The sequence below is a fragment of the Dreissena polymorpha genome, chromosome 16, assembly GCF_020536995.1.
Source record: "Dreissena polymorpha isolate Duluth1 chromosome 16, UMN_Dpol_1.0, whole genome shotgun sequence".
NCBI lineage: Eukaryota > Metazoa > Mollusca > Bivalvia > Myida > Dreissenidae > Dreissena > Dreissena polymorpha.
In genome coordinates, this window is record NC_068370.1 from 17,808,049 (window position 1) to 17,833,769 (window position 25,721).

At 36.9% G+C, this 25,721-nt stretch overlaps 3 protein-coding genes across 4 annotated transcripts in view; 1 reads left to right on the top strand and 2 right to left on the bottom strand.

The window, feature by feature from the left end:
- The first annotated feature begins 2,682 nt into the window (after positions 1–2,682).
- LOC127861489 (tektin-2-like) lies at positions 2,683–14,156 on the top strand. 2 transcript variants are annotated; one of them, XM_052400013.1, is made up of 6 exons: positions 2,683–2,795; positions 9,616–10,030; positions 11,361–11,575; positions 11,961–12,183; positions 12,525–12,748; positions 13,159–14,156. In XM_052400013.1, the coding sequence occupies exons 2-6, from the start codon at positions 9,617–9,619 to the stop codon at positions 13,349–13,351; spliced, it is 1,269 nt and encodes a 422-aa protein (XP_052255973.1). In that variant the 5' UTR covers positions 2,683–2,795; position 9,616; the 3' UTR covers positions 13,352–14,156. The 2 variants fall into 2 exon arrangements, with proteins under 2 accessions (XP_052255973.1, XP_052255972.1); XM_052400012.1 differs by lacking the exon at positions 2,683–2,795 and adding an exon at positions 8,924–9,088.
- LOC127861497 (all-trans retinoic acid-induced differentiation factor-like) lies at positions 4,358–8,933 on the bottom strand. Its single transcript, XM_052400047.1, has 7 exons — positions 8,767–8,933; positions 8,035–8,183; positions 7,683–7,754; positions 7,111–7,182; positions 6,577–6,692; positions 5,818–5,921; positions 4,358–4,869 (listed from the first exon to the last, which is right to left on the bottom strand). The coding sequence occupies exons 1-7, from the start codon at positions 8,845–8,847 to the stop codon at positions 4,759–4,761; spliced, it is 705 nt and encodes a 234-aa protein (XP_052256007.1). The 5' UTR covers positions 8,848–8,933; the 3' UTR covers positions 4,358–4,758.
- A 1,071-nt stretch (positions 14,157–15,227) lies between the features above and the next one.
- LOC127861476 (nucleoprotein TPR-like) overlaps positions 15,228–25,721 on the bottom strand; it is a 139,975-nt gene continuing 129,481 nt past the window's right edge. Inside the window, exons 59-62 of the mRNA XM_052399975.1 lie at positions 25,254–25,380; positions 22,466–22,602; positions 19,389–19,472; positions 15,228–16,306 (exon numbers count right to left, since the gene is read on the bottom strand). Coding sequence (XP_052255935.1) covers positions 16,029–16,306; positions 19,389–19,472; positions 22,466–22,602; positions 25,254–25,380 — 626 coding nt within the window. The 3' untranslated portion in view covers positions 15,228–16,028. The remainder of the gene's footprint in view (positions 16,307–19,388; positions 19,473–22,465; positions 22,603–25,253; positions 25,381–25,721) is intronic.

A 25,721-nucleotide genomic window follows, 5' to 3' on the forward strand; every position in this document is an offset into this window, starting at 1 on the left:
TAATTAGTAGAGCAACCCAGGCCGGTATCATTAGATGGCTCATGGGTGGGTTCGGGTTCGAATCCCGATCTGAACTTCGTAGGTAAACTTGTGGTTGCAAGGCTGGAAACTGATAGTGTGACAATTTGTTTTCGGCGGGGTTTTGGGCTAACCGTTCAGTTCATCAGTTCGTCCGGTCACATGAAACCGTTTAATATGGCCTGTTTGTTGTTTAATTGCTGATTAACATATTTGACACAAATCGTGCAGTCCCGCTTTAACTCCTTATTTATGTTGGCTATATTGCACTTTACCGGTACGCTGCCATCATGGATTCCGAAATTTGCGCAACTTAACACTAATTATAAGGGCTTGAGTTATAGTGCGTACCGGTAAAGTGCAAATGCCCCGGACTGTTTAGTTGCTCTTATCCGCAGTTGGTATTCGAACCATATATACTTCAGATGTGTGCCGACATAAGGTGATTTTATCTATTTTAAAAACAATAGCTTTTGTGCGATTTTAAAACACAAAAGTTATTTAGTTACAAGGACTGTTCTGTTGCTCTTATCTGCGGTTGGTTTTCGATCCATATATGTTTCTTCCAGATTTGTGCAAAATAAGGGTTTATATGAACTACACAGTCGGCAAATTATCACCATTTTACAAACGGAAACTTTTGTGGGCTTTTCAAACATTGCCTTGTGTGACCTTTTGAACTGACAATATACCGTTCTAAATCATAAAACAATTTCAATGAAATGTACGTGTAATTCTTTGGAAACGTTTTTCTAAGCAAGTTAATTTTGCTATTCAACAGAATTGCAGTTTACCCATATATTTTTCAAAAGGTCAGAATAGCTTAATTGGTAGAGCAACCCAGGCCGGAATCATATCTTATTTAGATGGCTAATGGGTGGTTTCGGGTTCGAATCCCGATCTGACCTTCGTAGGTAAATTGTGGTTGCAAGGCTGGCAACGGATAGTATGACAATCTGTTTTGGGCGGGGTTTTGGGCTAACAGTTCAGTTCATTAGGTCACATGAAACCCTTTAATATGGCCCGTTTGTTGTTGAATTGCTGATTAAAGTAATAATTGAAAGTTCATTTCCATACTTTTTATAACAGTCTTTACGAACTCCAGGTTCTTCTGCTAGGAAGTGTCTTTAATGATTTAATTCAAATATTATCTGTTTATAAGTTGTGTGTTAGTTTCTTCACGGTGCGTATATTGTATATTGTCATCTAGAGTCCGTGGTTTCTTCTATTACAGATTAATTGAGCTCGCTTTGATGCATCGCCTTATTTCATATTATGCTTTCTCACATTTTTTTTACATATTTAGTAAAACAGTGGAAGAAAACCATAACAACGGTACCAAAAATGTATGGTCGGTTAGAAAAAAGGATGCTTTTATAGCCCCTTTTAGCTTTTACGTGTTTTCCTCAAGACATTGTTTTGTGTACAAAAACAAAACGGTATTTTTCGGTCAATTTTGACCGCGATTTACAGGTTGGCACTGACCCTGCCATAAAATATTTTAACGTGGTTAGAAACTGTGGAGGTTCTTCTTTGCAACGGTACCATTATAATTCATATCGAATTAATAATAATGTTTTTATAACCCTATTTTCCTTTTCAGGGTTTTCTTTACGGCATTTGCGTGTGTAAAAAAAACCCGTTATAACAGGCCGACTTTGTCCGCGATTGACAGGCCGACTCTGACCCTGCCATAAACTATTTTATATATTATTAGAAACTGTAGAGGATCTTCTTTACAACGGTACCATTACAATTAATATCGGACGAATAATAATGCATTTATAACCATTTATATCGGTTCCGGGTTTTCTTTACGGCATTTGCGTGTGTAAAAAAAACCGTTAAAAAAGGCAGGCTTTGTCCGCGATTTACAGGCCGACTACGACCCTGCCATAAAATATTTTGATATGGTTAGAAACTGTAGAGGATCTTCTTTACAACGGTACCATTATAATTAATATCGGACGAATAATAATGCAGTTATAACCATTTATATCGGTTCCGGGTTTTCTTTACGGCATTTGCGTGTGTAAAAAAACGTTAAAACAGGCCAAATTTGTCCGCGATTTACAGGCCGACTACGACCCTGCCATAAAATATTTGGATATGGTTAGAATCTGTAGAGGATCTTCTTTACAACGGTACCATTATAATTAATATCGGACGAATAATAATGAAGTTATAACCATTTATATCGGTTCCGGGTTTTCTTTACGGCATTTGCGTGTGTAAAAAAAACCGTTAAAACAGGCCGACTTTGTCCGCGATTTACAGGCCGACTACGACCCTGCCATAAAATATTTTGATATGGTTAGAATCTGTAGAGGATCTTCTTACAACGGTACCATTATAATTAATATCGGACGAATAATAATGCAGTTATAACCATTTATATCGGTTCCGGGTTTTCTTTACGGCATTTGCGTGTGTAAAAAAAAACCGTTAAAACAGGCCGACTTTGTCCGCGATTTACAGGCCGACTACGACCCTGCCATAAAATATTTGGATATTGTTAGAATCTGTAGAGGATCTTCTTTACAACGGTACCATTATAATTAATATCGGACGAATAATAATGAAGTTATAACCATTTATATCGGTTCCGGGTTTTACCTAAAATATTTCCGGGTTTTCCGGATATTTCCGGGTTTTATACCTGCCCCTCCCGTGTCAACTTCAATTAACATGAAATGTCGGGCATCATCATCACACCTTTTTACCGCAAACAGTTACTCAAACTTAAATGGTTTCCGATGAGAAGTAAAATGCAAATGGTGAGCAATAATTTACTAATGGCGAATACATAATGAAAACAATACCTACGGGTAATTTTACGTTATACCCGTACACATTTTATCCGGTAACAATGTAATTTCAGCATCACTGTTCAATTAATGACTTACTGAAATAAATGCACTACCCCGGTATTCTTTAATATTATAATAGCTAGAAGGGTCGTTTTGGATTCATTAAGTTATTGGAGAAAATAAACAAATAAATTATTGTTTTCAGCTTGCATAAGGATGTAATAAATTGCATACTAATTGTTTATTTTACTGACGGGGAAAATATCAAATAGTTCAGCCGCGATATCTTTTTAATAGCAAAAAGGGGAAAATCACGTTATTATCAATATGGCGACGTCGATGCCGATACAGGTATTATCTGCTGTTTTATACCTTTTATTAATTGCCTAAATTTCGCTTACTTTCTTACCATATTAGCAAGAAAGTTATTGGCGTTTTTTGTCATTGTAATACTCGATCTATATATCGACTTCACTCGCCGCGCAATTTCTTTATTAAGGGGGCACTTCTCCGTGTCTTCAATTCTGACAGGAGGGCACTTCTCCGCCCCCTATTTTTCAGCAGGAGGGCAGTTCTCCGCCAACTAAAAAACAGTGTGGGGGCAGTTCTCCGCCCATTAAAAAACATTGAGGGGCAGTTCTCCGCCCAGCGAGAAATCTTTGAGGGGGCAGTTCTCCGGGGGGGGGGGGGGGGGGGGGGGGGGCGGGGGGCACCTATCCTAGAGCCGAACATTTGCAATAACTTTTGCAATATTAAACATACCAACTTGATATTTGCCATGCATGTGTATCTTGTGGAGCTGCTCATTTCGAGTGGTGAAAAGTCAAGGTCATCTTTCAAGGTAAAAGATCATTGTATTTTTCTTTCCTAAAACTTTCGTTAAAGTTTTATCATAACTTTTTTAATATTGAACAGAGCAACTTCATATTTGGCATGCATGTGTATCTCGTGGAGCTGCACATTTTGAGTAGTGAAAGGTCATGGTCATCCTTCAAGGTCAAAGGTCAAACATTAAAAAAAAATCATTTCTCCATTCAATCTCTTACTTACTTCTCGTGGAGCTGCACATTTTGAGTGGTGAAAGGTCAAGGTCAACCTTCAAGGTCAAAGGTCAAAAAATAATTTTCATAATTTTTTATGCCCCCGGATCGAATGATCGGGGGCATATTGTTTTTGGCCTGTCTGTCTGTCATTCCGTCATTCTGTAACAAAACTTTAACCTTACAGTAAAGTTTTGCAATAACTTTTGAAATATTGAACATAGCAACTTGATATTTGGCATGCATGTGTATCTCATGGAGCTGCACATTTTGAGTGGTGAAAGGTCAAGGTCATCCTTCAAGGTCAAAGGTAAAAAAAGCGGCGCATTAGGGGGCAGTGTGTTTCTGACAAACACATCTCTTGTTTTTTTAGTTATTTTCATTGACATGTAATATTTAAGGATTGTAACATACTGTGACTATTATAGAGTTATGTTGCTTGTTAAATGATAATGAATCAAATTGCAGATGCATTCGAAAAAAGAGAGATATTTTAATATGATTTATTTTTTTTCAAGTTTCAAATTCTGACAAAATATATTTACAAATAATTTGTTTAAAAAGGATGTGTTGCGTTAGAAGTGCCTTTGAGTGTAATAGTACACTTTCATGTTCTCAATAGAATACGTGTGTTGATTACAAGCCTGATAAGAGATTGATGCAAATAAACTACGTCTACTTGTATGTTGAGTGTCATACAGGTTATGTGTTCAACCTTAATGAGAATACAACCATTCAAAGAGGTAACAATTACAATAAAAATATGTTTATCATACATTCATAAAATAAATCTTTCAACAACTACGTAACACGCAATATTTATAATAAAAATTAATTGCAAGAATTTTAGATTTCACAGAAACATAAGGTAATTTGTTCATGGCTAGCTACTAGTAGGTCTTGGGTTTGATCTTGCGTCTCTGTGCCAGCCACAACAGCGCTGACAGCATGACCACTATGATACACAGCGATATGGAGAAGACCACAGTGGGAAATGTGCCCTGAAATAGAACCACAATACTCAAACATGAAGAGTGTGACTTTGTAATCTGACCTAAAGGGTACCAGTTTGTACTCGGCCATGAAGGGTACACATTGGAGTACTTATTTGATTTTCTTAAATCATTGAATGTTTAAATTATATTGGTACTGAAAAATAAAAATCTTTTAACTTGAGCATTATACTAAGGTGCCTATTCCTCTTTGAAATAGTAGGAATTTACTTTTAAAGTTTTAATTAACAACGATATCCCAGAGAGGCTTTATGAATACCAGCCATGTTTAATAGTGTTGTTTGATCCCATCACAAATTAAGAAAACAGAGCAAACATATTTAATTAAGTCTAAAAACATAATTTACAAATTTGGTTACAAGTAAGTTTTTTCAGACCTTAAACCTTTAATTATGATCTTGAGTCTTCAAAAAGACACTGTCAAACAATGCTAAGATGTTTAAAAATCCATCAATGATGTACAAAATTATGCTCCGGACAAAGTGTTATGGACTGATTTCCTAAGGTAGACCTTTGACCTTAAATGTCACCTAGCCTAGGGATCTGGTTCTTAGGCGCAATATTTTGTCTCATGATGCTGATAACTTCAGATGTGATATTAAAAGCCATACTAGCTGGACAAAGTTATGCTAAGTGTATAAAACTGATTTACTAAAATTGACCTTTGACCTTAAGTTGAGACCTTGACCTTTGACCTGGTTCCTTTTGCGAGATACTCCCTCTTCATGCTCGTTACTTCCCCCACATTATTTCAAAAGCAATCCATTTTGTATAAAGATAATCTCTTGAAATATATCATTTGCTACACTCTTGCCCTCTCAGGTTTCTCCACTTTATGACCATTTTTCAAAGGTGTGAATAAAAAGTGGATAGTGTTAGAACAATAGAACATGCAAAGTCCAGTCTAGGAAATCAAAGTATTTAACATTCATAAACCTGTCTAAGGCACTTGTATCCATAGTAACCAGCTTGGCACAGGCATTCAACCTCCCCTGGACCCACGAGCACACATATGCTGGAGTTCTGGCTTTCACAGGTCACTGAAATTGGAAGTTATGGTCAAATATATACAGCCACTGCAATTTGAAACGCATAGCAGGACAAGCTTTTTTTATGAACTTGAGTTAAATAAAATGAAAATATAATGAAAGTGATTAAAGCTTAACATAATTTATGATACACTTAAAATATTTGCTATTAATATGGGGTATGGTTGCAAATAAATGGGTTCAACATGATTCCATTCTTTTTTTGCACAGGAAAACCAGTTTGACTGGTATTAGCAATCATAACAATAACAGCCCTAGTTTGTTTTGAAAACAACTAATCAATTGATGACTTTAGGCAAACAAAACCCGTTGTCTTTGATGTCCAACTTAAAAAAATCATTAAATTGTTACATTATAAACAGGTGTATTTACAAACAGGGCTTTATTATTTAGATTAATATACATGTAATCTCATTCTTGAGTGATCACTTATCACCAGATCAAACGATTTGTAAATAAGGAATTGGCTGACATATTATTCAATTGATTTCTTAATCACATCGACTAAACCTGTGAAAACAAGATTTAAAATGTTGAATTTGGATTATTGAACATGGTGTGCAACAAACATAAAGATAATAATAAATATAAAATCTGTATTCACTGTAAAACTTGAGCAAGAATTTAACAATATATAATGTATTACCATTATTTTGAATACACAAGTCAATCTCTTCTCTACATAACATAGCATTGTTTGATATTTCACTAATTCTCCAAGAGTTATTTCCCCCTGGACAATTCATTGTTAACGGAAGAGAACTGAAACAAGCACAGATCATACATTAAAAATAATCATGAAAAATAGTAAATACATGCTAGAGTGTCTTAACATGCTTTACATATATACAGTAAATACAGTTAGAGTATAGCATCTAATAATCTTCATATCAAATTAATTTATTTGTACCTGAACTTCTTTACAAAAGATCAAGTTCTAAATTTCAAAATACTTATAATGATTTTATCATTAAATATAATATTACATATATTTAGACAAAATTATGTATTTATATAATGAATATGTTTAACTAAGCTACAGATACTTAAGCATATTAAGTGGTAAATTCTCTCAGCTTGGCAACAGATGTTTATTATACATTAAAGCCACTGAAACATGTAAATAAAAACAAAAAGAAAAACTGAAAAAGTAGAAGATAATAAACTTTGTTATACTTACAGGTACACTAATTTTGAAAGACCTCTGAAATCTTGATCACTGACCTGAAGATTTGTATTGTTCTCCAGCATTCTGAAATAATTACTGTCCAATCAGGATCATTGAAAATTGGCAACAAGGGTAGAACACTATTTAGAATTTAAATCTGATTTTATAATCATAAATGACAAAACTTTGCCCAAGAACCTGCATTCTGACTCATGTGTTGATGTTTAAAAGCGGTACATGTATTAAACTGTGACTACATTAAATAAAGTTTAAAAAAAATTTTAAATCCTCTAAGAAAAGAAAAAAGAATAGTGGACGCTACAAGCTTACCCTTTAATAGTAAAGTGAATTGAAAATGCACATTATTTCAAAAGGTAAATAGTTGCGTTTTGTATGAATTTAATAGAACTTACAAAATATGTTTACAATAAAAGCAAGTGGTGACATTGGTAGATTGCTGTATGATGATAAGTAAGAAAAGTAATTCTAAGCATTTTTTTCATGTGTGGTTCATGTGTGTGTTGTTTTTTACCAAAAAAAAACCAAAACAAAACACAAATATTTAACAAAAAATAGAAACTCACAAAATATGAAGGTCTGGATACACATTGATGACACCAGTGATTGATGATATATTGCAGTGGCTAAAATCTAACCTGAAATTTAACAATACAGTATGCAAAACATCATACACTATTATGTTTGTCTTCACACTGTAAAATGTGATCAAAAGAGAAAGAAATATAAATTTAACAACATTAAATCTAAAAAAATCAGATTGACAATGTACTGTTCATCTTCCCTTAAAAATAAATAAAAAGTTCCCAGTTTAGTACAGGACAGAGACTTTCATACACGAAACTGTAATAGAGCATTTTATCCAAAATTATTGCTAAAATAATAAAGAGTAACAAGACCAAACAGCATACTACCCACCCTAATACAGTGAATGTTTCTTCACTGGAATAGTTCAGACAACAGGCCTTGTCCACTATGAGATGACCTGATGAATTTGACTTCTGACAAAAACCAACAACTTCACTAGAGCTAGTCCTGTCTTCACATTTACTGCAAACATCTGGCACCTTTATTATAAAACATAATACAAATTACATTTCATGTTTTTATCTAAATAAAAAAACAGCAGTCATATAGGTTTAATTATAATAATTTCTGGAAGCAAGCATGCACTTATTCAGTCTTAAATCATGTCATATTATATCCCAGTAAATTAGTTGACTTTATATATTGTTGCAAACAAGCTCATACAATTTTATATCTTATCCTACTTTTATTATATTGATTCCGGTTGTAATTAAATCTGACATCAGCAACGTGGGTGTCATGGATTTGGACCTTCCTGACTCGCATTCTTAGCGAACACATGTTAACAATTCAAAACTCAATACAAAATTGATACATACACTAAGAATTATTACTTTGAAAAAGAAACACGAGTTGTTGTTTTTTAAACTCAGTAAATAAAAGTAGCAAAAATGTATGTGTTAAAATAAATGTCTTGCTAATATAATATTTAATCAATTTTACGAATTGGACAAATGTTAATATCCGGATTATAATTATAATAGCTATGTATCTGATGAAATGTTATAATATATCAATTAACGGCAAAATCTCACTGCAAACCTCAATCGTTCAGATATATACCTCGTTTGGTTTTACACATTCGTTTCCAATCAGTTTTAAAACGAAGCATATTGCAAAAAATATATATCTTAACATAATCATATTTCTGACATATGTTTGCGTATTTTTTATTAAATCCGGAACCGGAAATTCTGTAATTTCCGGAAAGAGCGCAATGAGTCTGAAAATGTCATAGCAACACAGAGGGTTATGAAAGCCAGTCTGTGATTGGTCAATGGATTAACTTACACCAATGAAAACCCATGTTAAATAGTTATTCTCAGTGGTGTTATGATAGCAACGACAGACAGAGAGCAAATTAAATAGGCTGGAATAGTAACAGGTAAAATTTACTTGTAAAAATTGTGCGTCGCTGCTTTGATTGTATGTATTAAGCAAACGATTAAAGTTTTCAGTAAGGTTTGTTTTTATATATTGCTTTTTAGTTTGTACATCTAATAAATTTAATATAAAATATTTTTATCATAAAGTCGATACACGTTGTCATAATAAAACAAGTCTTGCTGACCTAGCACGAGTATAGTTTTCGATTATTTATATCCTGGAAACTATCAACAATTCAGCGAGATGGCTTGTTGAGGTAGCTCAACACTTCTGCAGGCTATTGATTAGGAAATTACATTAGGAAAGGAAAGGAAATAGCAACAGTTATAGGATCTCTGAACTATAGTGCTTTATCAGAGTACAGCATTGAATGTCTGTTTGACATAATGTCTCACAACTTTGTGGCCCTGTAACATGCATGTATGACACTTTTTGTTATATGGCTAGTACTTGTTTATACAAATGTCAATCCAAACTTGTGAACACATTTTAAGAAGGCAATAAACTGATTTTCTTACTTAACAGAATGGCCACTGAAGTTCGCTCCTCTGTCCGCCACCAGCCTCCAGACTGGTTCACCAACAACTACACAATCTCCACCAATGCTGAGCGACAGCGTGATGCCTCTCATCAAGTGAGACAGGAGAGCAGATATCTGCGAAATGAAACAGATAATCAAACAAAATGGGACCAACATTCTAATAATGTTAGATTAGCTGATAGAGTAGATGTTATTCGTAAATGGAAGGAAATTCTGGAGAAAACCCTAGCTGATATTGATAAGGAAATAGCTGATCTTTCTGAAGCAAAGGAGCTCACAGAACAGGCTCTAGAAGCCAAGAATCTGCCAACTGATGTAGCTATTGAATGTCTCACTTTGCGGGAGGGAAGGCATGGAATTGACATCGTAGAAGATGAAGCAGAAAATCAACTTCACAAGGTTAGTTACTCACTAAATATTTCAATTTGGCAAATTTATAAAATTAATGTCTTTAAAAAGAACATGAATGAAATTTTTAAGCCCCAACTTTGAAGAAGGCAACAAGTAGCGTCACAAGGTTGGTCTAAGCAATGAGGCAAATGTCTGGATGTAAAACAATTCCTGTTTCATCCATAACATGACCACATATCGATTGAATTTAAAATAACTTAGTACCAATCCAAATCATCGTAAGAAAATATGCAGTGTTATATATGTATCTCTCAATGGTTATGGTTAGACTTGCAGGTAAAAGGTCAACTTTGTCATTAGTAGCTTGAAATGTTCTGTCTAAGCCATAATCTTGCCAGACATTAATGGATTTTATAAAAAGTTTGCACAAATATTAACAATCATACAACATTCTGTTGTGTATAACTACCCTCTCCCTACCTCAAAGGTCAATTGTAACAGTCTAACATGCTTCACACTGGTACCATTACACTGTAATGTTTATATTCATTTTCTGTGGAAAACATTTGCAACTGCAGATAGGACTGTTCTGCAATGACATTCATTTCATATTCAGATACAACCTTTTGCCAAATGATGTTTTTTTTATGCCGCCGGATCGAAAGATCGGGGGCATATTGTTTTTTGTTTGTCTGTCATTCATTGTGTGTGTCCCAAAACTTTAACCGTGGTTAAAGTTTTGCAATAACTTTTGAATTATTGAAGATAGCAACTTGATATTTGGCATGCATGTGTATCTCATGGAGCTGCACATTTTGAGTGGTGAAAGGTCAAGGTCATCCTTCAAGGTCAAAGGTCAAATATGTGCCTCTCAATGGTTATGGTCAACTTGTCATTAGTAGCTTGAAATGTTCTGTCTAAGCCAAAATTTTGCCAGACATTAATGGATTTTATAAAAAGTTTGCACACATGTAAACAATCATACAACATTCTGTTGTGTATAACTACCCTCTCCCTACCTCAATGGTCAAGGTTACAGTTATGAGCCAAAATTCAAATTTGAAAATTCCCATCGCGACTAACTATAATATTGTATTGAAGGATTCTAAACTAGGTGCAATTGTAATCCATTCTTATCCAGTTTAAGACCCAAGTGTTATCTGTAAAAGCATCTCCATACCTCACCCTTAGGTGTTGACTGTTGAAGGTTGAATTTGATACAAAAGTGTAATATAGGGCAATTTTGGTCTGTTGACTCATGTTTTGTTTATTAGTTCATATGCTTAAAAGTCATTTGTAATGATGAATAGCTAATACATAATGAGATTATTCCTATATACATGTATTGTGATTTGTAAAAAATATTTGAACACTATAGGAAGTAGAAGTCATTGATGGAATTAAGAAGCTGCTGCAGCAAAGAATTGGGGAAGGATTTGAACAGCTCTGTCTCTTGCAAGAGGCTCGTCAGCAATTGCAGGCTGATCTGCAGGACAAGAACATTGCTCTGGGCATTGATGTTGAGCAATACAACCTCACTGATAGGTCTCCAAACATCAGCTTCAAACCAGACTCTCTTAGAGTTCCAAAAGGGTATGTTAGCTAATAGTAAATGTTCAAAATCTACAGTGACAGATTTTATTTTATAATTTCACAATTGACGTGATTTTATTTTAGTACAATTTGTTTGGGTGAAAAAAGATGCAAAGGAAAAGTTACAACTTAACAGAAGTCACGACTCAATGTCTTTTTACTTGGAGGTGACTTCACTGCTGAATTTGTCAAAATAATGTTTTTAAATATTGACAATTTTCCCAGTTTATCAGATAAGTTGAGTGTAAAAATTCAGTAACTGTTTGGGATGAAAGTAGATTTTTTAAAGACTGTTCAGAATCCTGAAAAAAGGTTTAATGTATTAAGTTCATAAACCCAAAACTAGATTTGCCAAAATACTCACCAACTTGTTTTCATTTATCAGGAGCACAACCCCACAGCAATGGGAGGACTTTAGTCGCTACAACAAGGAGCGTGCAGAGGCCGAGATGCAGGCGTCCACACGTCTAAGGGAGGCAATCCACCACACGCTCCAGCAGACGGAGAATGACCTTGAGGCTCAAAGAATTGCTACCGAGTACGCCTTCCGCAGGAGAATACACGAGTTTGAGCGTGCAAAGGATGAACTCGAATGGCAAAAAAAGAATGTAAATGTCTAGAGTTTTATGATAAGCTTTATGCTATTTTCGGAAGGTTAAGAATTTAAATGAATTGTTTACGTATACAAGTAGGCACTCAAGTAATTCAGCGTACATTTTTGTATAATTTGCTCGGGAAAAGTGGCTTCAGGTTAAATTGTGTTGTTGTGATATGTTTGTAATACTTTTCAACAGAGCATCAAATCCAAACACCAACCTATAAAATATTGTTAGCACATGAATTAAAAACAGCATTATCTTAGCACATTTATTGCTCTTTTCATTACTGTTTTTTTTTAAACACATCGAACATACTTGGTTCATACAGATTATATTTCAATTCAAAACAGACAGAGGAAGAGATTGCTGAGCTGGAGAATGACATCCGCGGTGTTGAGGAGGCTATTCGGGCCAAGACGAACCCAATGAAGCTTGCTCAGACACGCCTTGAGAACAGGACCTACAGACCAAATGTGGAGCTGTGCCGAGATGCTCCTCAGTACGGACTCACTGATGAGGTCAAGCAGCTAGAGGCCACAAAACGTGCCCTAGAAGAGAAACTCAGACAGTCCAAGTAGGTTTCTCAACTTGCTTAGGCTTGCTAGTTTATTGTCTAAACACTGCATCATATTCATGTCTTGGTAGATAACATTGATATATTTTTAGATAAATTAAGGGTGTTTACACCATTAAATGTGTTTATAACATGAAAATAAAGCTTTCAAAGGTTAGAATTACATTTAAATGCAACATTCTTTAGAACATACCTTTTTGCAGTATCTGAATAAATGCACATCTGGATAAAAACATAGTTTTAGCATTTATTTTGAAAAGAAGATAATTATTGTTGTACTATATTGAAATTTAAATTTGTTTTCTTATATGTTTATGTAAGTGTTTGTGAAAGGTGATGTTATTGTCATCTGCACATATGCAAACAAACGGAATGCCTGTTCACATTGCAATTGTTACTTTTTATTACAGGCACGCTCTGGATGGTTTGTACAACAACCTGCACAGGATCAACGACGACCTTGCCCTGAAGAACAACAGCCTTGACCTTGACAACAAGTGCATGGATGTCCGCAAGAAGCTGCAGACACGCCCCCAGACCGACATGCAGCGCAACCTAACCTTGACCGGCATCTCTCGCGAGAGGACAAGGATCCTGGCATAAATTGAGCCAGTGTCATCAAATAGACATTGTTTTTTCTATTTGAAGATTTTTTTTATATTCATCATCAGTATTTGAGAAAAGAACTCTTTTTTTATAAAGCATTTTTTAATGAAAGTGGTTTTATATTAAAATAATGATTTACATATTATATATTTCGCTGTATCGTTTTAAATATATTTTTAAAATAATCTTGTATTTTGTCATTGTTTGCAAGAGCAAATCTTTATTGGTTTTTTGTAGCGTATTGTGGTGTATATGTTTTGGTACATTTGTTATGGGTACTTACCACCGGATGAAAGTTTGGATGTTTAAATCTTAAATTGTCATTCACACAAGATGTAGTAATTTCAAATTATTTTAAATTGCACTTAATACTTGTAGACAAACAATAATTGTTGAAATCTTTACAATTCCACTGTAGGGAATAATGTGTTTAATTCTGTGCTTATTATTTCTTCTGCAAAATGCAATGTTCTTTGTTATTGTTAAGCTGTGATATCATTTGTTTTGGTAGTTAGAAGTGTGTGGAAATGTCACGGTTGTTCATGTTTTACCCCCACCCTCTTTGTATATGAAACCATTTCTTTTATTAAATGCTCTACAATTTACCTATCTACAGTTGGGTTTTATAACTCTTTTTTCGATGGGTCCATGACCTGAACACATTTTATTTTAACATAAAAACTAAAAGAAAAAGGTTTGATAAGCTCCATGGGTTGTTGAAGATCTTGTATCAAGTAGTGTTCTGATTTACTTGTTTATGGCTATATGTAAAAAAATAAAATAAAAAGTAAATGTGTTTAAATAGGTTTGTTGTATTGCTTTTAAATTTTATAAGTGTGTGGTTAAAAAATAACTAATTTACTATAAAGGCATTGAATGATAAAATTTGAAGTAACACAGTATCTTGGCCTTAATGGGCTTGTAATTTCTCCTTGCAATTGCTAGTAAAACTTTAATTACAATTCTCTTCAATGCATTAATTCAAGTGTGACCTTGACATTGATCCGCCATGACTGACTCATGTCCTCTGCACATCGTCTCAATGACCTTAAAATTGTAATTTTTGAGTGGACATGATTATACTGGCTCAATCTTTAAACTGTGACCTTGAGTAAGCATGACTGACTCGTGCCTTCTACACATCATCTCAATAAACTATCAATTGTAGCCAAGTTAAATGAAAATCCTTTAAAGGATATGTTAGTTAAGGTTCAGTAACAACAATGAAAGCTAATACCTTTGACTTCTTAGTACAACCATATACGAGATATGAAGCAACATGAAACAGAGTCTCAATTCTTTTACCTTGACTGACTCATGCCTCAGTACAATTGTTAAAATTTCGGGCAAGCTTCAAGAAAATCAGAGTCTAGCTGATATTGTGTGGGCACAACAGTGTTACAAACAGGCTGACTGACGTGGGGCTTTCCTTAAACCCTTTTCTAGTAAAAGATTTAGTTTTGAAGAAATTGATAAATTTGGGACTATAAGAGAGCCATGGGCCATTAAGCGCTCACCTGATACTCAAAAGACGAACTATTCGTAGAAAGTGGAATGCATAATAATAAATGCTTTATGAAACCTAAACATGCTACTGTTAGCTTCAGTGTCAATGAGCCTTGCTCCGACAATATGGAGCTTTATGCATGTGTGTAAAGTGTGATCTGACATTAGCCTGTGAGGTGTAAAGTGTGATCTGACATTAGCCTGTGAGAACTTGACTTTCCGTCTTGACTGAATTTATGTTGTGAAGAGACTTATTAAACTAAAAATTTCATAAAAATGGAAAGTTTTCTCCCTGATCAGACTTGCCAACTGCACAGGCTAATCAGGGAAAACACAAAGCAGCTAAAATGTTAGAACAACGCTCATATCTTACTATGCATCCTTTATTAGCATGACAGAAAAGCATCAGTATTGCCACGTTTTCTATATAAAAAAATGCACTCATTTTAACAACATCATTTGTCATTGCAAATTTTGTGATTTTACCATGAATTTTCTATCCAACTCAAATACATGTACTTCTTTATAATAATGTATTTAACCATAATCACACAACATCTCATGTCTGATGTCAACCGTTTACATTTAATATCATAATAAAAAGATCAGTTACATGATTTCAGAAACACATGAGTAAATTATACAGGAACTGTAATCACTTCCGCAAATAGAGAAACCATGTCAATGTAACAGCAATCGCAAACATTTAGGTCAACAAAAAAGAAAGAGAACACATTTCAACATAGTGTTTAACATCAGAGGTCTTAGTTGATTTTTGCTAGCGGTAAACAAGATTGCAATGAGCCAATTACAATATTTGTTTGCCATTCAGCAGGTGTATAATATGCCAAAACATTTGATTGAATAATAAAAATATTGTATATCCCCAAGAAATAATTCTGAAAAGGGGAAATTCAGTTGTTGTTTTAATTCCTCAATCAAGTTCTGTCAATACACATGAAGTTTAATGAGCATCCAAATATTTTTTATCTGAAACTCACTGCTTTGACCTTTTCAGTCAACCACAATCCAAACTTACATAATTTTTGCCTCCAACAAGAATTAAATCCAGATTTAGTGTGGTAAATAAACTTTTTCTTTTCTTTTAATAAAGATCCTTTCCCAACATCATCAAACACAAAATGTCTTTTTGACTCGCAAAAATGTTCTAGTACATATTTGGACGTCTCGGATAATTCATGCCACGTCCCCTCATGGGCCTTCCCCGCTGGCCTCTTGGTTGAAATCCCCCCTGTGGCGCCCCTCTGGCCTGGTGGCTTACGAACCTGCCCCTGTGAGGTGCCCCACTGGCCCTGAACTGTTGGGGAGGTGGGCCTGTAACAACGGAGATGGCCTGGGTGGGCTGACTCACAGACTGGTTGGGGCTTGGGGTCACATGACTCTTGCTGGGGTCCTCCCACACTATCTTCTGTATCTTGGGCTTATCTAAAACAGGAAAAATTGGCTACTCTTAAATGCTTGAAATATATCACTGGTACACAAACAAGAACTCATTTGTTGGACAGGTGCAAAGGAGAAATTGCTTACAAAAAACAAATAACTGTTCGTCAAATGTGCTGTCTGACAAATGTCTACAAATGAGCAATTATTTCTTTAAGTACACAATTCTGATCATTTAGCACAAATGGTTAATTCTAAAATATTTATAAATAAATTTACTGAAATATGGAAGAGGCACTGCACTGCTAATTGCAAAGAAAGGCTAATTAAAAACTATAAGTATTTAGAATTTAACAAGAGCTTGTCACAGTAGTGCCAAATCCCCACCGAAATGTGTTTGCTTGTATGACAACATTTGTTTTAGAGAGTAGAATAATATTTGTAAAAACAAATAAAGGGAGATAATTCATTATGCTCCGGACAAAAATTTACTTTGAAATTAAATAAAGGGATATAATTCAAACACTAAAGTAGATAGAGTTATGGTTCTTAGTCACTGCACTTCTCCTACTTGCCATCTGTTTAAGTTTGAAGTTTCAAGTAAATCCCTTCAGTAGATTTAGAGTTATGCTCCGGACAAAAAATTACTTTCAAATTATATAAAAGGGGAGATAATTCAAAAACTAAGTTAGATAGAGTTATGGTTCTTGGTCACTACACTTCTCCTATTTGCCATATGTTTATATTTCAAGTTTCAAAAAAAATCCCTTTAGTAGATTTAGAGTTATGCTCCGGACAAAATTTACTTTAAAGTTATATAAAAAGGGGAGATAATTCAAAAACTAAGGTAGATAGAGTTATGGTTCTTAGTCACTGCACTTTTCCTACTTGCCATCTGTTTATATTTCAAGTTTCAAGTAAATCCCTTCAGTAGATTTAGAGTTATGCTCCGGACAAAAATGTACTTTAAAATTATATAAAAGGGGAGATAATTCAATAACTAAAGTAGATAGAGTTGTGGTTCTTGGTCACTGCACTTCTCCTAGTTGCCATCTGTTTATATTTTAAGTTTCAAGTAAATCCCTTCAGTAGATTTAGAGTTATGCTCAGGACAAAAATTTACTTTAAAATCATATAAAAGGGGAGAAAATTCAAAAAGTAAGGTAGATAGAGTTGTGGTTCTTTGTCACTGCACTTCTCCTAGTTGCCATCTGTTTATATTTCAAGTTTCAAGTAAATCCCTTCAGTAGATTTAGAGTTATGCTCCGGACAAAAATGTACTTTAAAGTTATATAAAAGGGGAGATAATTCAAAAACTATGGTAGATAGAGTTGTGGTTCTTGGTCACTGCACTTCTCCTAGTTGCCATCTGTTTATATTTCAAGTTTCAAGTAAATCCCTTCAGTAGATTTAGAGTTATGCTCCGGACAAAATTTTTCTTTAAAATCATATAAAAGGGGAGAAAATTCAAAAAGTAAGGTAGATAGAGTTGTGGTTCTTGGTCACTGCACTTCTCCTAGTTGCCATCTGTTTATATTTCAAGTTTCAAGTAAATCCCTTCAGTAGATTTAGAGTTATGCTCCGGACAAAAATTTACTTTAAAATCATATAAAAGGGGAGATAATTCAAAAAGTATGGTAGATAGAGTTGTGGTTTTTGGTCACAGCACTTCTCCTAGTTGCCATATGTTTATATTTCATATTTCAAGTAAATCCCTTCAGTATATTTAGAGTTATGCTCCGGACTAAAATTTACTTTAAAGTTATATTAAAGGGGAGATAATTCAAAAACTAAGGTAGATAGAGTTATGGTTCTTAGTCACTGCACTTTTCCTACTTGCCATCTGTTTATATTTCAAGTTATAAGTAAATCCCTTCAGTAGATTTAGAGTTAAGCTGCGGACAAAAATGTACTTTAAAATTATATAAAAGGGGAGATAATTAAAAAAACTAAGGTAGATAGAGTTGTGGTTCTTGGCCACTGCACTTCTCCTAGTTGCCATCTGTTTATATTTCAAGTAAATCCCTTCAGTAAATGTAGAGTTATGCTCAGGACAAAAATTTACTTTAAAATCATATAAAAGAGGAGATAATTCAAAAAGTAAGGTAGATAGAGTTTTGGTTCTTGGTCACTGCACTTCTCCTAGTTGCCATCTGTTTATATTTCAAATTTCAAGTAAATCCCTTCAGTATATTTAGAGTTATGCTTCGGACAAAAATTTACTTTAAAGTTATATAAAAGGTGAGATAATTCAAAAACTATGGTAGATAGAGCTATGGTTCTTGGTCACTGCACTTCTCCCAGTTGTCATCTGTTTATATTCTAAGTTTAAAGTAAATCCATTGAATAGATTTGGAGTTATGCTCCGGACAAAGTTTCAGCCGGACGGACAGGCGGACAGGACCAATTACTATATCCCCTCTGAAAATGTTTTCCGCGGGGATAAAAATACAAGTGATACACATAAATTAGTATTAAGTTGATTGGTTGAATTTTATGCTTCAGACCTTAAGACTTATGTTACAGACCTTACATTGAAATGGGATTCTATCAAAAACACAAGGTACTTCCACATGTGGCCTTGCCAGTGGACACAAAATACACTTAAAGGGACATGTTTATAGTATTTTGAAATGACAAAGTTCAATTTTTTGTAACAGATTAGAAAATAAAAGAACATGGATTAAACATGGAACATGATTAACTTAAAAAGCGTAAATTATTTGGAGACCTTCTTATGCATTTGTTGTTGTTTTTTGTGACAATACAGGGATTGCTCATATAAAATGCTCTCTATACTGTTCAGCATGAATGGCCGAGTGTTTTAGGTCTTTAAATCCAAAGGTCAGTGGTTTGTGCCCAGACAGAGCAAACCTTTTTTGTCTTTTTCTTAAGAGCTCTTTAGGTCCAATTTTTACATTTGTCAATTAAAAGCATTTAATGACAAACTGCAAGATGACAAAATCTACGAACAAGTCCCTTTAAACAAGATCATTAAAATGATGAATAATATCAAGTATAATATTTAGTGTAAAATTAACAACATTTCAAAACACAATCAGTTTGTATTAATGTATGACCGTTTATCATGATTTGCTGTTTGGGAAAATTGCATCATTAGACATACTGTCTTGAGATCTGTCAGCAGACATGGAAGAAGTGTCATCTCTGCTGGAACTACCCTCTGCACCCCCATCAGCCCCCTCCTTGCCTGGCAATACAGACATAGCATACACGTTAAGCCATGGCATATGCTGGTTATAGAGAGATCATAGAAACAGACACATTTAACCAAGGCATACTGTTGTCATAAAAAGATCACATAAAAACCTTCCTTGCATTCCGCCTTTAATGGCAACACACAAATATTTAATACAAACCAAAGAATCAGGTTATAAAAACTGTGTGTTTCTTCTTTTTTGGTATGAACTAATGATTTTTGTTTCCAAATTCTGTTTTATGATTTTACAGAATTAAAGAAGCCCTACACGGACAAAACAATTCAACAACTAGCAAATTCGTTGAATTGATATCCCCGCTAATATGCTTCTGGACACAAAACTGTTATATTTGACACTCAAAAAAGCAAGTTACAAAGGGCCATAACTCTGTTATTACAAGATGGTGTACAACGCCATTTGGTGTGCCTCATCCTCTTATCCATATATATACTCATGCCAAGTTTCAATGAAATCCGCCAAAGCACTTCCAAGATATGGCTCTGGACGGACAGACGGAAAGATGGACGGACAACGCCAAAACAATATCCCTCCGCCGATGGCGGGGGATAATATTTCTGATAGATTGTAGAACAATCCTGTAAATTGCTGTAGAACCAGTTTAAACTACATGCACTGGCATACATAAATCGACACCATGTCAGGAATATTAATTGAATAACCATGGTTCCATCTCATTTAAATTCCCTGTTGCATATCAACCAATTTGTTTAAGAAGCATAAATGCTCACTACTAACATCATTATTGCAACTTTACATGGACGATGATTTTCCATAGTATCTGGAATAAATCTGAAATAATGCTTTTTTTCACGCAACAAACTTTAATCATAACATAAATGTGAGCCTTGCTCTGGGAATATGGGGTTAAATGCATGTGCTTAAATTGTTGCCCCAGATAAGCCTGCACAGTCATCACAGGCTAATCAGGGACAACACTTTCCACCTTAACTGGATTTTCGCTAAAAAGACACTTCCTTTAAACATATGAAAGCGGAAAGTGTTTTCCCATATTATCCTGTGTAGATTGCACAGGCTAATCTTGGACCACACTTAACAAACAGGCATTAAGTCCTATTTTTCCCAAAGTGAGGCTCATTTGTTGTACGATGTTTGCTAAAACAAACCCCCTGGTAGGTGCCTACCTGCCCCTGACTGGTTGATGCCTACCTGCCCCTGGCTGGTTGATGCCTACCTGCCCCTGACTGGTTGATGCCTACCTGTCCCTGACTGGTTGATGCCTACCTGCACTTGACTGGTTTATGCCTACCTGCCCCTGACTGGTTGATGCCTACCTGCCCCTGGCTGGTTGATGCCTACCTGCCCCTGACTGGTTGATGCCTACCTGTCCCTGACTGGTTGATGCCTACCTGCCCCTGACTGGTTGATGCCTACCTGTCCCTGACTGGTTTATGCCTACCTGTCCCTGACTGGTAGGTGCCTACCTGCCCCTGACTGGTTGATGCCTACCAGCCCCTGACTGGTTGATGCCTACCTGCCCCTGACTGGTAGGTGCCTACCTGCCCCTGACTGGTTGATGCCTACCTGCCCCTGACTGGTTGATGCCTACCTGCCCCTGACTGGTAGGTGCCTACCTGCCCCTGACTGGTTGATGCCTACCTGCCCCTGACTGGTTGATACCTACCTGCCCTTGACTGGTTTATGCCTACCTGCCCCTGACTGGTTGATGCCTACCTGCCCCTGATTGGTTGATGCCTACCTGCCCCTGACTGGTTGATGCCTACCTGCCCCAGACTGGTTGATGCCTACCTGCCCCTGACTGGTTGATGCCTACCTGCCCCTGACTGGTTGATGTCTACCTGCCCCTGACTGGTTTATGCCTACCTGCCCCTGACTGGTTGATGCCTACCTGCTCTTGACTGGTTGATGTCTACCTGCCCTAACTGGTTGATGCCTACCTGCCCTTGACTGGTTGATGCCTACCTGCCCCTGACTGTTTGATGCCTACCTGCCTCTGACTGGTTGATGCCTACCTGCCTCTGACTGGTTGATGCCTACCTGCCCTTGACTGGTTGATGCCTACCTGCCCCTGACTGGTTGATGCCTACCTGCCCTAACTGGTAGGTGCCTACCTGCCCTTGACTGGTTGATGCCTACCTGCCCCTGACTGGTTGATGCCTACCTGCCCCTGACTGGTTGATGCCTACCTGCCTCTGACTGGTTGATGCCTACCTGCCCTTGACTGGTTGATGCCTACCTGTCTCTGACTGGTTGATGCCTACCTGCCCCTGACTGGTTTATGCCTACCTGCCCCTGACTGGTTGATGCCTACCTGCCTCTGACTGGTTGATGCCTACCTGCCCTTGACTGGTTTATGCCTACCTGCCCCTGACTGGTTGATGCCTACCAGCCTCTGACTGGTTGATGCCTACCTGTCCCTGACTGGTTGATGCCTACCTGCCCCTGACTGGTTGATGCCTACCTGCCTCTGACTGGTTGATGCCTACCTGCCCCTGACTGGTTGATGCCTACCTGCCTCTGACTGGTTGATGCCTACCTGCCCTTGACTGGTAGGTGCCTACCTGCCTCTGACTGGTTGATGCCTACCTGCCTCTGACTGGTTGATGCCTACCTGCCCCTGACTGGTTGATGCCTACCTGCCCCTGACTGGTTGATGCCTACCTGCCCCAGACTGGTTGATGCCTACCTGCCCCTGACTGGTTGATGCCTACCTGCCCCTGACTGGTTGATGCCTACCTGCCCTAACTGGTTGATGCCTACCTGCCCCTGACTGGTTGATGCCTACCTGCCCCTGACTGGTTGATGCCTACCTGCCCCTGACTGGTTTATGCCTACCTGTCCCTGACTGGTTTATGCCTACCTGCCCCTGACTGGTTGATGCCTACCCACCCTAACTGGTAGGTGCCTACCTGCCCCTGACTGGTTGATGCCTACCTGCCCTAACTGGTTGATGCCTACCTGCCCCAGACTGGTTGATGCCTACCTGCCCCTGACTGCCTGTTGCTGTCATCCTCCTCCATCTCCTCCACATCAGACTGGATGTCATCCACATTGCCTACTGACTGAGGCCAGTCTTCCTGGGAATCCTCCTCCCCCTGCTCACCCTCCAGGTTATCCTCCCTGAAATACACAGGTACCGGTTTCAATGCATGTGCGTTACTTTCCGCTTTTATTAAAAATCATTTTTAACTAATCTCTTATAAGCAAAAAATCCAGGTAAGACGGCAAGTGTTGTCTCTCATTAGCCTGTGCATACTGCACAGGCTTATCTGCAGAGACGACACTTTATGCACATGCATTAAGCCCAATTTTCCAAGGAAGAGGCTCATTGTACTGGGAGTCCTTCACCCTCTGCTCCCGCTCAAGGTCTCCATCCCTGCAGCACACTGGTTCATGTGCCATAGCAAAGGGATCAACTTAACCCTTCCCAGCTCAGAAGCAAAGTGAAAAATGCTATATAAAACCAGCTTAAATCATAACAGCCTGCACGTAACTTGCAGTTTGTTCAGGTTTTATTCTATGTGCTGCTTATATCTAAGGGTTGTAAATGAAGACATTAAAACTTGAAAATGGTAAGAAAGGTCATACAATTTAATTTGCTTTTCTAAGGGACTTCAAATGCGCCAAAGTGCGTTTCTGAGTGGTACAGGGTTAAACATTGTCACATCCACATACATTACATAGGATCAACTTAAACATTGTCAGCACGACGGCATACATGCCATAGTAAATGATTGTCACAGAGGCATACATGAAATAGCAAGGCATCAACTGAAAACATAGTCACACAGACATACATGACATAACAAGGGATAAACATTGTCACCTGGGCATACATGCAATAGCATGGAATAAACTTAAACATTGCCACACCGACATACATGTAATATCAAGGATGAACTTTAACATGATCATAATGCTTCACATCATTTCAAATCATGCTAACATTACAACTGTTTCAACAAGAGCTTATCACAGTGGCAATAAATACCCCTACGACAACTCTGCATGTCGTAATACATAGCAACTTGTTATATTTTTTAAATATGAATTCTAAGTTGAACAAGATGCTCAGTGTTGTGCAAAATCGCCAGAAAGAGAGATAACTGATAAATTCAGGATCCCATGTGCTAATACAAACACTGTTATGTAAATTTGTAAATTGTCTCACTTCCCAGTGATTACATTAAGTACCTTATAAATAACTATGCTTATGAGAATATTTGTGTCGTGTTCTGCGAAAACTAAGGCATAATGCATGTGCGTAAAGTGTCGTCCCAGATTAGCCTGTGCAGTCCGCACAGGCTAATCAGGGACGACACTTTCCGCCTAATTTGGAAAGAGATTTCATTTAAACGAAAAATGTCATAAATGCGGAAAGTGTCGTCCCTGATTAGCCTGTGCGGACTGCACAGGCTAATCTGGGATGACACTTTACGCACAAGCATTATGACCAGTTTTCTCAGAACACGACACATATCTATTGAATAAGCAGTACACCACAGCAACTCATAACAAGACTATTGTCAAGCAATATAAGTCCCCTACCGGCTCCACCATTGTCAGAATTCCAGATTTTTTTTTATATATATTTGTTGCCATAGCAACCAATTTTTTTATTTAGGAACAAAATGAAATGACGTGCATAATGTCCATATTGCCATCTATCCATGTTTCAAGTTTCATGAAAAAATATTAAGAACTTTAAAAAATATTGCAGGATCCAGAAAACCACCATTTTCAGCAGTATTTCTAGTTTATTTGTTGCCATAGCAACCAGAATTTTTGACGTCGGAACAAAATGAAATGCTGTGCATAATGTCCATATTGCCATCTATCCATGTTTCAAGTTTCATGAAAAAATATTTAGAACTTTAAAAGGTATCGCAGGATCCAGAAAAAAACACCATTTTCAGCAGTATTTCTAGTCTATTTGTTGCCATAGCAACCATAATTTTTGACGTAGGAACGAAATGAAATGACGTCCATAATGTCCATATTGCCATCTATCAATGTTCCAAGTTTCATGAAAAAATATTAAGAACTTTTAAAGTTATCGCAGGATCCAGAAAAGTGTGACGGACAGACTGACGGTCGGGGACAAAACCCTAAGTCCCCTCCGGTGAAACCGGTAGGGGACTAATTAGATTTATCTCACTAATATTCCTTAAAATTTCAATCCCCATCATAAAATATGCCATAGTATGTGGACAGGACTTTCTAAATGCTGTAGCCGATACTGATAGTCACTGACAATTGAATCAGAGCCTAGCTTTGGGAAAACGGTGCTTCATTCATATGCCTTAAGTGTTGTTGCAGATAAGTCTGCACAAGCTAATCTGAGACAACAATTTCCTTTTGTTTGCCCCCTTTTTTTTTGTTAAAATGAAGTCTCATCCAAACAAGAGCTGTGTTTGTGAAACACAATGCCCCCTATTGCGCCGCTTTGAAGCCATATGTGGCCTTTGACCTTGAAGGATGACCTTGACCTTTCTCAGCTAAAACTGTGCAGCTCCATGAGATACACATGCATGCCAAATATCAAGTTGCTATCTTCAATATTGCAAAAGTTATGACCAAGGTTAAAGTTTTGGGACAAATTGACAGAAAGACAGACAGGCCGAAAACAATATACCCCTGATCATTTGATCCGGGGGCATAACAAAATCCAGTGCAGTCTGAAAGTGTTGTCCTTGATAAGCCTGTGTACAGGCTTTTATCTGTCTGTAATTAAAAAACCCATCAGTTTTGTTGACAGGAGTTGTACATACGGAAGCTCCTCAGGGTAAGCCTCTCCCTCCCCATACTGGCCCTCTTCCTGTCCCTCCTGACTTCCCTCATCTCCCAGGGCACTGTCTGACTGGCTCAACTGGGGCTGCCCATCTGTGCTGATTGCCACTGCAGTAAACAAACATACACCGCATAGTCTCACTAGGAAAGAGGTCAAACAACTTATTTGGTAGAATTTTTATGTGGAGTAACTAACCAGGGTCAATTAACAAATATATTTTAACTAGAAATGGCACGGCAGAGGCCGACGCGTATCCCCACAACGCATGTTTGACCCAGGGGCGCCCCAGGGTTGGTAATGGGGCCATGCATAGTTGAGATTGACCGTATTGTCATAAGAGAAGTTCAGTATCAAATAGAAGTGAATCGGTGTAGAAATGAAGAAATTATAGTAAAAGGCAATTTTGGGTGGGTGTGGCCTATGTGGGCGGGGCGCCCCAGGGTTGCTA